This window comes from Falco biarmicus, chromosome 5, assembly GCF_023638135.1.
Source record: "Falco biarmicus isolate bFalBia1 chromosome 5, bFalBia1.pri, whole genome shotgun sequence".
Taxonomy (NCBI): Eukaryota; Metazoa; Chordata; class Aves; order Falconiformes; family Falconidae; genus Falco; species Falco biarmicus.
In genome coordinates, this window is record NC_079292.1 from 32,835,154 (window position 1) to 32,851,960 (window position 16,807).

At 39.6% G+C, this 16,807-nt stretch overlaps 1 protein-coding gene across 7 annotated transcripts in view; it reads left to right on the top strand.

Annotated features, from left to right (window-relative positions):
- Nucleotides 1-16,807, top strand: part of OSBPL8 (oxysterol binding protein like 8) — a 93,564-nt gene that overhangs the window by 14,899 nt on the left and 61,858 nt on the right. For 6 of the 7 annotated variants that reach the window (XM_056341983.1, XM_056341985.1, XM_056341986.1 and 3 more), the window contains one exon: nt 15,807-15,910. In XM_056341983.1, the coding sequence (XP_056197958.1) occupies nt 15,869-15,910 (42 nt within the window). In that variant the 5' untranslated portion in view covers nt 15,807-15,868. Of the gene's footprint in view, nt 1-13,986; nt 14,005-15,806; nt 15,911-16,807 lie in introns of those variants that run through there. The other variant, XM_056341984.1, reaches the window with a different exon arrangement.

The window sequence follows — 16,807 nt, forward strand, 5'->3', positions numbered from 1 at the left end:
TTTGTGAAGCTCATGCCATGTGTGTCATGAAGTGGACAAAGTCACCTTTCAGGCAAAAGTAACTGTTTCTGGCAGGTTCCACATGGAAAGCATGTTGCTGACAGACTAGAACCACCTTAAAGGAGTTGGAGAGATTAGTGGGAAACTCGGATGTTTGCTGTGCTGGCCAGTATTTTCTGGGAAGTGTGCCCTGATTCCAGGTAAATTGGAAGCCCAGAGGATCCAGATGTACCCTCCTACATTAGAACAGCACTTTCTAGTCAGAAGTTGAGATTGTTACAGGAAAACATATTTTGATTTTGGTCATCTGAACTTAAAAGTCTGAGTGTGCTCAAATCCCACATGTAGGAACAGTTGATTGCGGGTCTCTATTTTAAGGATGTTATCACCTGCAGTATATTAAAATTTTTGTGTAATTGGCATTATGGTGCATGTCTTACAGTATATTCTAAACCTTACAGTATATTCTGTATGTTGCACTACTTAGCACCGGGTTGTGAGGTGAGTTGTGTAAAATAGTGCCATCTGCAGCACAACTATGAGCAATAGCTGTCAAGGGTAATGACACAATCAAGGTAACTTCTAGGAGTTAAAATGCTTGACACTATGTCTTAACTTGACATGAAGATGATTCTGACTTTTAGTCACCTCATAAAGGGGCCGTTTTCAAAACTGATAGCTAATTCAAGCTTGTCTAAATACCTGAACAGATGTGTATATTTTAAAAAGAATTTTAAAAATGCAGGGGAAAAAACCCCCTTGATGTCACTGTGAAGTCCAGTAGTGAATGAAGTTATACTAAGACATAACATGTAGCTCACTGGAAACAAAATTCTGATGTTAAAACTGAGTAGTAGCTCTAAAATGGTGGTAATCAGCTTAGATTCACTGGAGAAACAGAAATCACTTCACCTGTTTCTCCTGTTGAAAAAGAAAATTTGTATTTCTACCTAGTGTTTTAACTGGAAAAAAACCCCATGAATTTGTATGCGCTGACACTTAAACACTAATAATGATGATTAACATGAAGGAATAGATGCAACAAGAAATCATAAAGAACCAGATTTTTCATCCGTTGCCATGATGTGACAGCCTCCTATACAGAATTGCATGGAAAAATTGTAATGTTATTACAGGAGCAGAGTTTCATACTTTGCTTAAAATCTTTTAGTATAATATGAATTTCAAGCTCAAACTGGAAAGTGTGGAAACCAAGAATTATAGTAATCTATTTTTAAGCAAACCTACAGAATGTTTTTGGTCTGCATCTGTGACGATTTTCATGCAAAATAGCTCTTGTTCAGAGTCTAGATACTCTGAAAGGCTCTAGGATTCCTATCAGTTGTTATAGGTAAGCATGAAAAGGCAAAATCTAACTTCATAGCCCACCTAGCTCACCTTCATCCTTGGTTTCTGTGCCTAAACCTTCAGTGTTGGTAGGATAAAAGACTTCCCTTCATCAACCTTAAATATTCCAAGGTCTTCATGGAGAATGGAAGAATTTTTCATTCTTTTTGAAGTGTGTTTTATTTATGAATTATGATTTTTTATTAAAACAACTAACAGATAATTGATAGTGTCTGAGACAACTGGGTTTTTTTTTTTTTTTAATTGAATGCAGTATGCCATTCTCCAGTCCCAAAGTGGGTAGACTGCTTAGCATTTTAATTGGCTTTCAGGCTGAATTCAGCTTTAATGTTCAAGGCCAAAGAGAGGGTTAATGAAGGTTAATTATACTTATCAACACTTGGAGACAGTCGATTCTTATTGTATGTGAAGTGTTGGCACAGTGCTTTTCTCCTTGGGGGGAAATTGGCTTATTATTTCCTGATGTAACTGGAATACTTGTGTGCTTATCTTAGTTAGGTGGTTTTGATAGATAAGCTTCTCAGTTATTTTACAGTTTGGTGCTTTAAATGGCATTGAAATATCCAAGCGGCTATTACCTTAAAACCTGGATTTTATGAAGTTAATAGCATTTCTGGAGCCAGGTCTTAATTTCATATTCCATGTGTGTTAATGAATGTCACAGACTTGCTAAAAGCTATCATAGGAACGTAAAATGTGCCATTGCATTAGGAACTACCAGCTTACTGTATTTTTTTTCTCAAGTTGTGATCGTTAGGAGGAGAGGACAGATCATCCTGCTCTGAATTCTGTTGAGGGCTGCAAAACAAAGGAATGAAATCCTTTCTTATGAGAAAGATTATGCATGCATATGTGTTTTTGAGGTTAAGGGGCTTTGCACGCTTGTTTTCATTGAAATCAGTATTACATGTGCTTTTGCTTGACAATTTTGGAAAAAAAACACCCAACCAACACAACAAACACAGCAAACCTTTATTCTTCTACACATTCATTATGAGACTTCTTGGAGAGATCAGCTTTTAAAAGTTAAAGCCCCTAGTTTTAAGTACAGTATATCTGTAGAAGTTCACTGGTTTGTATCTGTAACCACTAGTTTTGGATACTGTCCGGGTACTCGGTTAATGCATTAAAAATGCAGGATGTGAGATTTCTCCAGTCACCCCTTTTAGCATAGCACATAGTTGGAAACATGTAGTGCCAGTTATAGCACTCCTGCAGGAAATCTGAACAGGTACACTCAGTTTTCCTCCTGACGTCTCAGTGGAGTGTGTGAAAATGAGCATCAAAGATGGGATGTGCCCCAGGATGCAGAGTCTTGGCTATGAGTAAGTTGGGACAGATGTTTCTGTTGAGTTACAGCTCTGAGACCTGTGCTGTTGCTGCCTAGGTTTATTTACGTCATAAAGCATGGAAATTAGTGTTTCATTCTTTCCCTAAAAGCTAGAAATGCATGCGTAAGCTGCCTTCAAGGGAATAAAATGTGTAATGTGATACTTTCAGGTGTAGTTAACTGCTGTGGCAGAGATACAGTGTATTGAATTGCTCTATGCTAGTATTATCTTGGTAGTTAAGCTCACATTATCTTGGTATTGTGTTTGATTTTAAATATGAAAGTAAACTATAAAATGCTATTAAACTGATAACTCTTGTCAGTTTTGGTGACAATATTGGAATGAGATAATGCTGTGAATGGAAAGATATAGTTTTTCCTCTTTCAAAAAACTAAATACAATCTCTCTTGGAAGTATTCTTTCCATTAATTATGGTAAAACCACAAGCATTGCAACCTTCCTTCCAGATGTTTATGTCTGTCTTCTGTTTGTCAGTGGGCACCCAAACTGCACAACATCTCTTGCATCACACCAGTTCTGATTTCCTTTGAGTAGTCAGGGGATGGATGGAGGGTGGTAGGGAAGCAGACTTCAAAACTTAGTATCACACAGTCCTGCGGGATTAAGCAGCTAAGAAGATAGCATTCACCTTAAATCACATGCTCAAGCGATCCGATGGCCCTGTTAACCCATTCTAAGGGAAAGAGAATTCCCAGTACTTGGGAAAGGCAGGAGAAGGTGCCTTGTTCTTTCAGTATTTCTTTGGCCTCAAATGGAATAATTGTCTGTCCAGGATGCTAGGGGTTTTTTTTCTTCTCTGAAGCATTTCTAGGAACTTCCAAAGAAGTGTCAGGACTTTGTTTTCCTGGCTGTGCTGTATGAAGTGACCTTGCAACCACTCCCTGGTTGTCAAAAGAATAGAACCCTATTATCCCATGACACGTATACCATGACATGTACTTTCTGTTCTGCTTAATGAATTTAATATCTTCTATATTGATCCCCACAGTATTAAATGTACCCTGATAATATGTGGTTCTTGCTACAAAGAATTTTGGTGTCTCTTTACAGTACCAGGAGCAAAAAGCATTCTGCTCTTCAGAAATGGGATGGCTTTGGGAACAAGTATGTTCAGCTCCTGTGCTTGAGGGCTGGCTTTGAGCTGTGAAAGGCTTGGCTTCTATTTTCAGCTCTTGCAAAATTTTTTTATATAAGTTGCCTGTTTATTGCTGCAAATAGTGTGAGCAGTTGCCTAACTTGGATTAGGCAGTGATCATGAGCTGATTTGAAGGCTGCAGACTGTAGGTAGGTTGTCAATTGATGATGTTTGTATCTCTTCCATAGCTGCTTGTTGTGGCAGGCCAGGTGCTTCTCACCATCCAAAGAAATGTTGTGAGGCAGGAATGTGTAACTTGTTGAATAGAAATGGGTAGGGAAACAAGAGGTCTAGTGCTAGGTCATCTGCCAAGTCTGTAATGTGACAGTATTTTACAGTTCATGTGGATCAGGTTATGTTATTTAAATGCTATTGGTTCATCCTGTTAAACTAAAAGCTATGTGAGACTCTTGCAGCAGTTCCAAATCAAAGTTAATCAGCAGTTACTCAGTAGCTTCAGAATATAAGCTTGGACGTTTGGTGCTAAAAGCACTGCTCCTTGTTAAGCCTGAGCAAAAGCTGTTTGAAATGGTTTGTGACTTAAAAAAAAACCCCACAAAACAAAGAAAAAAACAAAGAAAACTCCACTTCCCCCCCAAATACCACCCAAAAACTCTCAAACCAAAAAACATACACCCCCCCAAAACAAAACCAAAACCAAAAAAACCAACAATGAAATATCCTAATTGCAAACATGTAGAATAGCACTGACACCTAAAAAACCAGAAGTTAGGTTTATCAGCTCATTTTAATTAGGCAAGCAGTAAAGTGAAAAAACCCAAACACCTGAACTTGGCATAAACAATGGAAATCTGAATTAGAATTTCTAAATCTTTTTAATAAACCATGATGTGTAAGCCAGATACTATGGCTGCCTGTTTGAACCTGCTGCTACTTTAAGTTAGAATTTCTAGGGTTTTTCCTATTGCACTAGGCTTCTCTGACCTTTTGTTCTTAAATTCTCACACAGATATCCTGTATCATGAAATTGTGGAAACTACCTTATAGCACTAGCCAAAAGAAATCCAAATGAAGGCCATCTCTTGTGTCATCAACTCTATTTTAATATCAAGAAGAGACACTATTGCCAAGACAAGAAAACTAAATTGTACATGAGAATAAACATTAGGTTCCTGTTTGAAATATCCATGTTTAATCCTGCAGAAAGTCCATTTCATAAAAAACCTCTAAAACACAGTATACCTATACTGCAGCTAAGCACAGCTTGACTGAGACTTGTTTGTCAGGCTTAAGTCTTCTTTCATGCTTTTAATCCTAGAACTTGCATTGATTTTTCTATTTTATGTATCTCAGGTTAGAGCAGAAATTAGAACTGTAGTTACTCTCTTAGCTGAGCCCCTGTGAAGTGTGTTCATGGTTCTCGTTAGCAGGAACCAGAGAGGTTATCTCAGTTCTTACTTTGGTGAAACTAAGCCATCGTCATATAGAAAAGTGATTCTGTACTGGTAGATACAGGGGTGGGAGCTCTGGATGAGGAAAGGTGTTCTGGTTTATTCATTTCACATTAATACTATTCCTCAGCAATGCTCGCTAACAAAAAAACTATTGCCACTGTTATACCTGTGGGAAGCCTGTTATTTCTAAATGAGTGCAGTTAAATGGCATCACACTTGGAATTTGAATCATTGTGTTTTTCTTGGGTAGATCTTACTGAGTCACCTAAATGATATTTTGAGGTTGTGGTTTGTTGGGTTTTTGGTTTTTTTGTAGTGCATAGAACCAAGTGCCTCCCCCACCCTTATGAAACTTAGTGTCCTTTCAACAGGTATGAAAATTTATAAGAGCTCTTAAGGTGTATTTCACCTCTTTAAAATGAGTTAGCCATCCTTTTTAGTTCTGAGAAGCAGCAAAATGCACAGTGCAAAGGAAAGATTAAAAACCTAGTAGAACTGCCACTTGGAAAATGGGTCCTTTGCACTGACTCAGTTTTGGAGGTATATTATTCATTTTATGAATTTTGGGGTTTTTTTTGCTGTACACGTGCATTAAGATGATTCTCTTTCCCTTCAACTCTTTATTTAACAGTAACTGCTTACATTGCTTTGAATTTGAGAACCCTAGTCACATTTGGATCAAATTGAACTTGATAGCATACAAATACAGAACAAAAGGATAGCTTGTACTTCAGGGAGCTTACAGTCAAACACTGACAGTTACTGGTTGAGCTTTGAGATACACTAAGAAAAGTAAAGATTGGTATCTGCTTTGGTTAGTTATTGTAATTTCTGGGAAGGCTGTGGTGGAACCTCATGTGATACCAAAGATCTGATACTGTAGGTCACTTACAGTCACCTCCTTACACGTTTCTGATTTTTTGAAGGTGTATGGGTTTTGGTTTTTTTTTTTGGGGGTGGTGTTTTTTTCAGAGGGTACATATAGGCATGAATGTGGTTATTTGAATTTGCTTTAGTTGCTTTGGGTCTGTGTCTGTTGTCAAGGAACATACTGAGAAAGATTTGATCACTTTTGAGGACAGTCATCCTGTTTGTCCAGGTGTCTGTAACTCCTGCAAACATGAGGGAGAGACTGTAGGTGAGAAAAGTGAGTGGCTTTCCTCAAGCAGATGATTGTGTAGTCTTTTGGACACAGTCTTGGAAAAATGTTCTTGTCTATCCCCCAGCAACAGAGACTTTTAAAACATAAATGGTATTTTAACACAAGTAATACATGCTCTAATGCCCCAGATAGTTGCTTGGTGTTCATATTAAAACTGCAAATTGTTTGTAAACTCCTAGTAAGCAAAATGTTTTACAATGACTGTCTGACCAGGTACATACTCTGAAATTGTGACAAGCTGGAATCTTGCTTATTTTTGTTATTATTAAATTATCATTAAATATTTACTTAAGTCAGCTCAGAGAGAAGCGATGTAGAAAGTCAGGTGCAGTAGCTTTTGATGTGGCAATGAACTGCCTGTATGATGATGCGTATTTGTCCAAGCAAGATCACTGCAGATTCTGAGATGCAGAAACTTTACAGTAGTTTAAGCTAGCTTTTTACTTTATTTGCAATAGGTAAAGAGCACTCATCTAGTCACATGTCATTCATCTGGCAGTTAGTAATTCACTGATCTGCAATAGTATGATTACTTGCAATCACTTTATATATAATCTCAGAATAGCTCTGTGAAACTTTATTCCTTACAAAGTCAATTGTATTCTTGACCTGCACATGAGACTTAAAAACTTTTTGTATGATCACATTATAACCAAGATGTTTAGAGGGTTCCACCACTGAAGGTAGTATTCTGCATGATGTGTAGTATTAAAGTAGACCTTCAGCATCCCCTTATTGAGGCTTTTTCAGCACAATGAATGAGTTCTTATATGCTTAGTGTTCTTCATAGGCTTGAAATAGTAACTATCCTTTTTTTTTTTTTCCTTCCTTTTTAATGCTTTGACTCTGTATTTAACAGTAATGTCTGTCAAGGGGAAAAGAGAGAAATGTTCCTTTTAGGAAACACAAAGTTAGATTTTGTTTTGGAAAGTTCCTTACAGAGGAAATCCAGATCTATCTTGTTCCTCAGGATGGCAACTGATTCCACTGCGGCATCAGAAATGGAAGGACTTGTTCTGCCACCTATCCATCTTGTGTGTGGAAACATCTGTGCTGACTTATCTTACTTTTTCATTTCAGAAAAACTTTTAACAAAAACATTGCTTTTCCTTTTGACTTGGCTTGACTCCCATCATTTCCTGCAGTAGTTTCCAGTCTGTGTTGGGTGAGTCAGTAGCTGTAGACATAGTCCATGCTTTACACAGGCTATTATGGTTGGAATGGGGGGTGGGTTAAGAGGGGGCCCTCAGCTGTTTTTTACCACTGCCATGCCAGACCTGCAAGCAGAAAGGCAAGTTGCGAAGTCCCATGACCTAGCTTAGTTTAAATGATCTGTGTTTTGAGAGTGTCTGTTAAAAGAATTTGCAATAGTGGGGTTTCCTCTTGATGGAAGAGGGTTAGGGAGCACCTGCAGAGACAGGTCTGTGGGCAGGTCAGAAATGCAGCAGCTGCAGTACAGCAAGAGGTGGCAAGGACCAGGTGTGGAGGACTAGTGATCTCTTAACTCCCTTCAGCTGTGTCTAGAGCGTGTCACACTGCAACTTCATACAGCTGCCAAAATGAGAGATAAGAAACCACAGGGAGTACCAGCTAGTCTCTCATCACAGTGCAGAACAACTTTTTTTTTTACTCTGAGATATCAATAGGAGCATCTTTGCTTCTAATGCAAAACCTCTAGATGAACATGTGTTGACTAGTTAAAAGAGGTGTGTGTGTGTGAGGCTATTAGTAGTACCTTTACAGCTGTGGAAGAAAATTTCTAATGCTGTTAGAAGAAAGGCAGGATCCCTTGACTTTAAATTATTAAATGGTCATGTTGCTTTCTTAAACCCTTTTTAGCTTGTCAGGAAAAACGCAAGGCCCAAATACTGAATGTGCCCTTAAGTTGCACGGCAGAGTTGTGAAAGGAAAACAGTTTGCAATGCATCTAACCACTTACTCTGAGTGCATCTTTTTATTTCTTCAAAGGCATCATTGACCAGGTTAACCTTGTATAAGGTTCTGTAACATTTGTTTGGCGTCCACTTGGTAATTTTGCTGGTTGATATAACAGCATCTTGAAATGTAAAACTAAAATGCTAGATCTGGTGATGTAAGGTTTGATTAAATCTTTCCCTACTTTATCACAACAAAGAAAGAAAGTATCTTCTGAATATTTTGTGACGCTTCATAGGTTCTCTCTGGTTCAAGCTTAAATGCAAAAAAAAATAATAATGTTTTATTGCCTTTCTTGTGCTTATGCTCAAAAGCTAGATGGCCTGTGGAGGCCAAGTGGATAATGCTCCAGGTAGCTGGACACCTTTAGGTGAAGAAACAGGAATTTTTACCTTTAAGAGCAACAGTTGATTTGAATCGTGGGAACAGTCTTGCAAAATACACATTATGAAGACTGGGACATGTTGGGGAGCTTCGAAGCTCATTTCAGTGGCCAGAGGGCTCCAGAACACTTGGGACTCTAGGTTTTGTAGAGGATGTTGGGTTTTGGTACTTGGAGGTGACTCTTACCATCAGTTCTATATGCCTTCATTTTAATCAAGACAATTTTTTCTATGGGACACCTGTTTAAGGTAGTAATTATTAAAGTTGCAGTGGGTATTCAGAAGTTTGCTATATTCTTCTTGGCATTCATTGCCATCTATCACTCAAAAGATAGCTGAGGTTATTTAAGTTATGCTTCTAGTTTCCAAGTTTTTACTAGGTGAGAGATGTTTTCAAGTCTGTTCTTATGTGCTTCAACTTTCCTGGGGTTATTTTTTTGGTGGCTTGGTGTCCCCCCACGCCCTTCTGAAAACAGCAATACGAAAACAGAGGAAACAGCTTTCTTTGCACATGAACTGTTTAGTCAGGAAATGAGAAGGCAGGTGATGAAACTTAGGGTGGAAGGAAGTGTTTCATAAGGGTGGATTTAGTGGCTGGTAGCATCAAGAGATCACAGTATACTCAGGGGACATGTGTGAAGTCATTTTTGAATCTGGTGTGGTTATACTTGTAGCAGGCTTTTGAGCATTCAAACATTGCAATTCAGAGTTAACTTGACCGTACAGTTTGTGATCTGTGACCTCTTCTATATTACTACTGTTTTTGTGAAGCTCTCCTGTTTGGCCTGACTTTCACAGTAGAAGGAATTGAACCTAGAGATTTACTCAGCTCTCAAATTTCTCTTCTAGAATTGCAGAATAAAACCTCTTCCCAGTTTCTCCAAGTTCTTGTTAGTGTCTGTAAGATGCTTAGTTTGAGAGTTGAGGGAAACTTGTGATTTCTTTGTTTACCAGATCTTTTGCTGAATCGTTTGACCTTGTTGGCCCCACTCCATTTTTACCAGTAACTCAGCTTCAGTTTCTGCTTCTTGGAACTGGTCTCAACAAACACAGGGTCCTTGGCATGCAGTGACATTGTGTCATGTGCAAGAAGTTGGCCTGATCTGTAGCTTGTTGATGAAGTGTACTTGGTGCGTGTACTCATTAACTGAGAGGCACAATCTGTGGCCTTGCACTCCAGCCAGGGGACTGGCCTTCCTGTGCCGCGCTGGATTCAAAGAGCCTTGTAAGGAAAACATGTACCTTTATTACCTTCTGCGCTACTGCTGCTCCCCTGCAGCGAAGTGGAAGTGCTTGCACCCTACTATGGTTGCTGAGTGACACTTAGATTAGTTGAGAGTCTTGGTTTGATCACCTTAGTTACATTTAGAATGTAGATTTCTTTTAATCTCTTAAGACTAATCCTATTTCTATCAGCTCTTAATTTTTATGAAGCTTGTTGTTCCTTTTTTTTTTTTTTTTTTTTTTTAGCACTTAGATACCTTTCTCAAGAGTATTACCTTAAACTTCCTTGTGGACTTGACTAAACTGAATGTACTGATAACCACACCTGAGTTCTGCTTACCTAGGTGTCACCTGGTGATCCTGATGGTTAGCAAGTTGGACAGGAAGCAGCAATGTGCCCCTGCCACAAAGATAATGAATGGTATCCTTGTATGCATTAGACAAAGCATTGGCAGCAGGTCAAGGGTAATGATCCTCCACCTCTACTCAGCACTGGTGAGGCCACACTTTGAGTTCTGGGTCCAGTTCTGGGCTCCCCAGTACAAGAGAGACATGGACATACCGGCAAGAGTCCGGTGAAGGGCTACAAAGATGATCAAGGGGCTGGGTCATCTCTGATATGAAGGAAGGCTGAGAGAGCTGGGACTGTTTAGCCAGGAGAAGAGAAGGCGTGGGGGGGGTCTCATCAGTGTGTGTACGTTGTACCTGAAGGGAAGGCTTAAAGTGACAGAGCCAGGCTCTTTCCAGTTGTGCCTAGCAGTAGGACAGGAGGCAATGGGCACAAACTGAAACACAGGAGGTTCCCTTTCAACATCAAGAAACACTTATTTACTGTGAGGGTGGCCGAACACGGGCATAGGTTGCCCAGGGAGGTTGTGGTGTCCTCATCCTTGAAGATCTTCAAAAGCCGCCTAGATGCCCTCCCACGAAAGGGGGTTTGGACGAGATGACCTCCAGAGGTCCCTTCGTAACTCATGCATCCCATGATTCCCTGTGGAACAGCAGTTCTCTGGTACTGTTGTGACTCTGCTTTCCAGCAAGGACCTAGGTGAATTTTGACCCTTCTTGATGCCAACATAAACAACTAGGTTTCTCTTCTCCGAGTGTGCCTCACCCATGCTTGCTGCAGCATTGATGTTGGAAGTGAATGTATTATGCCTGTGTCATCTTAAAGAAATTTACAATATACTCTTATTTGATACCCAACTTGAGAAATTTAAGTGCGTTAACTTATTTTAGGCCTTAAGCAAAGAAAACGAGCATCCAGCAGAACTTAGCAGGTCAGTTGGGAGGTCAGAACCCTGCAGAACAGTTCTCCTTCGGAAAGGCTGGATCAGCATGCAGTGGCCATTTCACCGTGCACTTGACGCAGGTCACAGGTGAGGCTGTACCATGCCTATGAGGTATGACGCTGATGTGTAAGAGGGTACACTGATGCTGTAACAGATCACAAAACAGTATCACAGTGCGAATGCCTTATCTAAGGACTGTTGGTGATAGTACTTAGGGAGAAGGCTAAAATCTGCCTGTATAATACAGTATGCAGGTGTTCAAGTAATTTAGCCTTCTGATTAGACAGAAAATGTATTGATTCGGGGTCATCTCTACCACTTTCAGTTTGTGACTGCACCTTGGCTGAAATTTAGGAACTCATGGGGGGGTAGGGGGGGGCGGGGGGGGTGGAGCAGTGAGGATAAAGGTGGTAGCATAGCAAGCATCTCAGCCATGAGATCAGGCAAATTCTCCAAATTTAGTGAAATGTTTGAACCAAAGCCGATCTTCTGTGGGCAAAGGGGAAGAAGAAAATATTTTTGTAAATTCATTTATGTTTTTAATGTCAGAAACGCACCTCTGGTAGGGTATTACTGCCATTGAGTCAGGTCTAAACTCTAATATGCCTGGAACAAGTTACATATTTGGTGAGGAGCTTTTGTTATGCTGAAGGAAAAAAAGGGCTTGTCTTTCCTAATAACCCCTTTATTCAGTTAAATGAACATATACCTGCAATAAAAACTCGTATAATCTGGTTAACATATGGAACAAGTCAATACAGAAAATTGCCATATCCACTTCACCGACCTGTGAAGCTGTGAACGAAGGCTTGTGCCGCAGACTTCTGACACAGCCAAGGCACCTGACTTGCGCTGCATTTGTTCTGTGACCTGTGTAACTATACTTAAGAGAATGTCATGTAACTTTCTAGTACTGAGGCATACTTTTATGGCTTTTGAGATATATTTTGTTGTAGTGGTTGGGAGTTGTGAAGAGGTAAGAACTCGCCTAAGATACTTGAGTGTGCATGTGCGTAGGGAGTTGGAAAAGATCCTGTTCATGCAAAGCAGTAGCTTTCATTGATACATGTTGTCCTTTGCTTCCATGGGAGACCCAAGCAGGGTTTTCTTATTCTCAAGGTGCAACTAACTGAAAATCAGATTGTTACAAAAACTATCAATGGCTGAAGCAATCTGTTAAAATAAATTAAGATGAAATACAAGTGTTAACAGGACAGGTTGTTGATTATGTGTTAAGTGGGATGCATTTCCCTTCTGCTTTAAATATATGCTTCTGAGCTAATCACTGTAGATCTTCTTCACAGTTGGAGAGAAGGAGCTTATTTTGTGGCATGATTTGTTCAGTTGCTACAGCTGCTTTAAAATGAGCACCTAAGTGCCAGTTTGTATCTGTTGTCGATAAAAGAAACATAGGTGATTAGCTAGGATGCCATCATGTAATTCTTTTCAAATAATTTCAGTTTGTGTGTTCCCTTCTGAACATTTAAGCTCTTAAGGGTTGTGATTCTGAAGTAGGAACATCTGTTAATTAAAGCCTCAAACCAACCAAACTGGAAACACTTGTGAACATGGAAAGAGCAGTAGGGGCATGTCATAAATGTCCCCTAAAAGCTAAAAAGATGGAGATTTAAATTTGGAGTTGTGTCTTCAAATCTAATGGTTAGATTGGCTAAAGCATAATAGAGCTTGCTTGCTTGTTTGTGGAAACACACCTCATAATAACCTGGCTGCATTTACAAATAACTAAATTCTTTTTCCCTATATTGATAGGAAAGTTGTTTCAAAGCATTAGGGCTCAGATGATTGGAAGCATTCTGTAATTTGAAAATTACACAAGCAAATCTGTTCTCCAAGTTCATACTTATATGACTTTTTGGCAGTATCCTTTTGCTGAGAGATCCCTTTTCTTCCCTAGGTATTTATTTTGGCATATTGCAGAAACAATATTGTTCACTTTCAGCCTTCCTTTTGCCAAGAAAAATAAGCCAAGCTGGCTGTCTACTCATAATCTAAACAACATGGGGGAAGGTAGTTCTTAACCATTTCTGCACCTGCTCTACTCTGCATGTCTGTTCGAACGTGAGCAGGCAGAATTTTCTCCCTCCCTTTCCCAGATAACTTCTCTGCAGTTGTTGGGACCTGCCAGATGATGAGTTTCCTGGGGACCATGAGCAACCATGATTGCTAAGAATTACAAATTAGGTTACCTGTCTGAAGATACTACTCTTGAGTCTGAGATAAGGAAGGCTGTAGTGGCTGTGGTCACATGAACAATTGGAGGAGGAGAGTACACGAGGAGTGTTGACAATAAAAATTAAGAGTTTAAAAATGTCTGTTAAAAATAGAGATGGGTTTAAAACACTTTTAGGGCGAACATTTCTACTGTCAGGAAAGACCTGTTTATTTTGATAACTTGAGTATGGTTACATTGTATAATTACAAAAGCTGGCTAACTGCTCTAAATATCAGTGTATAGTTGGCAATGCCACTGACTTTTTGTTCTGTTTGAGTTCAGTATTTCCGTAAATTGAATATGTATGCAGCCTGGTGTTGCTAAATTGCCTGCTAATCATAGAACCCAAAATGGGAGAAGGGGTGTGTGAGGAAGAGATGACAACGAGCAGCCTCCAGTACTTACTACTCAGCTGTGCATCTCTCTGCTGGTGTATGGAAGGTGTGTGTTGCAGTGCCTGCTGCCCTGGGAAACAGAGCTGCTGGGGTGAATTCTTCTTTCTGTGGTAATGCCATCTTTCATTTTATTAATGCAAATTAATCACTCGTAGTCATCTCCCTTTAGGTGTCTACTATTTCTAATTTACATGAAACATCTAGCCATATGCTTCCCAGTTACGTTCCACCTCTGTAATTACTCAAGTATTTGAGTAAAATCCTCGTCGGTTCTTTGACTGAGTCATAGGGAACTATAAACTTTGTAGTTTCTTTAGCACACAGTCTTTTTGTTAAACTTTTTATTAATGCTTCCTTTTGTGTTTCAGTGGTATATGTTATGGTAACTTGCTGTAGTGTGTTAATACCGTATGTTCTTCCTAAGGGATTTTTAATTCAAATGTGCTTTATATAATACAACCCCCCAAATTATGATAATAAAAAACATTGAAAGCAGTTGAACAAATGGTTGTTCTTTATAGTGAGATTTTTTTTTTTTTATGAGTGTGTATTTCCTGAGGCAAGCTCTGAACCACAGGATTTTGTTGTGTGTTCACCTGGTCCTCTGCTTGCCCATCTCCTATCCTCCTGCACCCAGAGTGCTCCTCAGGCTCCCTGGAGCGGCTGTGATGCCTCCCCCCACCTCCACCTTCTTGCCCCTATGTCCTCAGTTAATGTTTCTACTAAAGCTTGAGCTGAAGCCATAGCTTGATGTATACCTTAACCACAATATGCTACCATTGTAGATTTAAAAAACAGTCACCATCGCCATGCTACCGCTGCTCTTACTCAAGTGTTGGTTTAGCAATCGGGTTGGTAATTTAGCTGCTTCCTGCGCAGTCACTCCACCCGAGACAAAAAGAAAGAAAGAAAGAAAAAAAAAAAAAAGTCCTTGGGCTAATGTCTGACCAAGCACTTGCTCTGGCTGGAGGGAAGGGCAGTGTGAGTATGGCTCCGTGGAGGGTGGGACTGCAGGATTTTTTTCCCTGTGGGACAGTGGCTTTACTGTTTTGAACAGGTCAGCTTACAGCCTTCTCATCTTGCTCGTGTCCTTTGCTGATCAGGGCCTTGGGGAGAGAAGCAGAACAGTGGACTGGAGACAGACATCTCTGTGGGCATCCCATTCTGGTCTGTTCCCCTCCTGAAACCCACTCAATGTATGAATGATTAAGGGGTGTTTTTTCTGCTGAGTTTTGCTTGATTCCAGACCGTTCTCTTGACTCACCGGTGACTTCAAATATGGTGTGAAACTAAGGTTTATTGTCGCTTTCATTCTCTAGGAAAAAAAAAAAAAGAAACGTCTAGAGAGCAAGGCATTGCATTCTGGCCTTGTGTGGTGACCACCAGCTGAGTGCTCGCTCTGCCACAGAGTGCTGGCTTGCACAAATGATTTAATTTCAGTGTCTTGGTTCCACAAAGCAAAACATAGCTGTTTCTGGAGTTATGCTGGGAAACCCTAAACTCTGATTCCTCAAGAACAGCTTTTATGTACCCAAACAGCTTGTGTGCACGTGCCTGCGAGGTGAGAAAGGTGTGCTGCTGGGGACTCTGGAACAAGGGGAAACACAGGGCAAAAACTGTGGGGTTGGGGTTTTGTTCCCTGCTTGTGTTCTTCCAGCATAACTCTTCCTTATTTGTAAAATTAAAGTTACCTCTGTGAGTAGCTTTTGTTTTGACCATTTAATTTGAAACTATCCTGTCCATTCTTAAAAAGTTGATTTTCATGGGTAATGTGCATGCTTTGCAAGGAACCGTTATGTGCAGTTTACACTAGGAGACTGTTTACTCTCTTAAAACACTGGGGAGAGAGAGTGTAGCTCTTTAGTGGATTTCAGCTATTGCAGTTGAATTACATTTTTCTTTCCTCCTCCAGGATCTCGAGTAGCAGGATGGAAGAAATCTAATTGACGGAGACAGACAACAGGCCCTTTCAGCATGGAGACCGTTCCAGTTGATGGGGAACTTGATAGAAATTCAGTGAGTAGCTCAAATGTGGCTTCATGTAATCATATGAACATGAAGATGCTTTTTCAGGGAGTGGGTTAAATGGCTTGAATCTGTTCTAGTTTGGTTTGAATCGATACTTTTCTGGTGAATGCATTTGGAATATCATGTATTATCACCCATAATTTACTAGACCCTTATGGCAAGAGGGCTGGATGTCAAGGAACATTTAGTTCTTCGATTTGATCCTTGGTGCTTATAAGAGTCCCAAAAGAAAAAGGTACTCCTCTCAGTCTTAATAATTGGCACTTTACTAGTTGGTGACTATGGACAAAAGAAAAAATAATGTATTTCTTGGTAGAATGAGGAGCAGAAAAGGTAGTAGTAGTGATAATATAGTCAGAGTTATTTCAGGTGTAAGAGTTGGTAATCTGCCAATTATAAAATTTCTGGGCTAGGTGAAAATACTAGTTCTTTCTTTCTAAGCACAATCTAAAACCAGGAAAGGCTAGTGGGAACTATGACAGTTAATTGACTATCATCATAATGTTGAAGTTATTTATGAATTTAATTCTTCCACAAGCTGTTATGTGGAAGCAGTCTGATAGCTGAAGCAGGAAATGTTTTTTTAGTTTCCAAAGCTGCTTTCTGCTACAAAGCACTGCCTCCCAAAGGCAAAAGAGGATGTTTTTTCCATAACTGAGGTGAAGCTGTAGTTTAACACCTCATTACTGACAAACTTTAGTTGTGATGGTTCAACTACTACATGGAGCTATTAATTTGATCAAGTGTTTTATTACTGTTTTTATCTTAAGTGATTAATTTGGAGGCAAGCTATTTTGCAGTGCATTAAGAAAATCCTTGGCTTTTTTTTCCTGTAATAAGCAAATCAATTGTTGCAGGACCAATGCATATATATCCCAGGTGCAA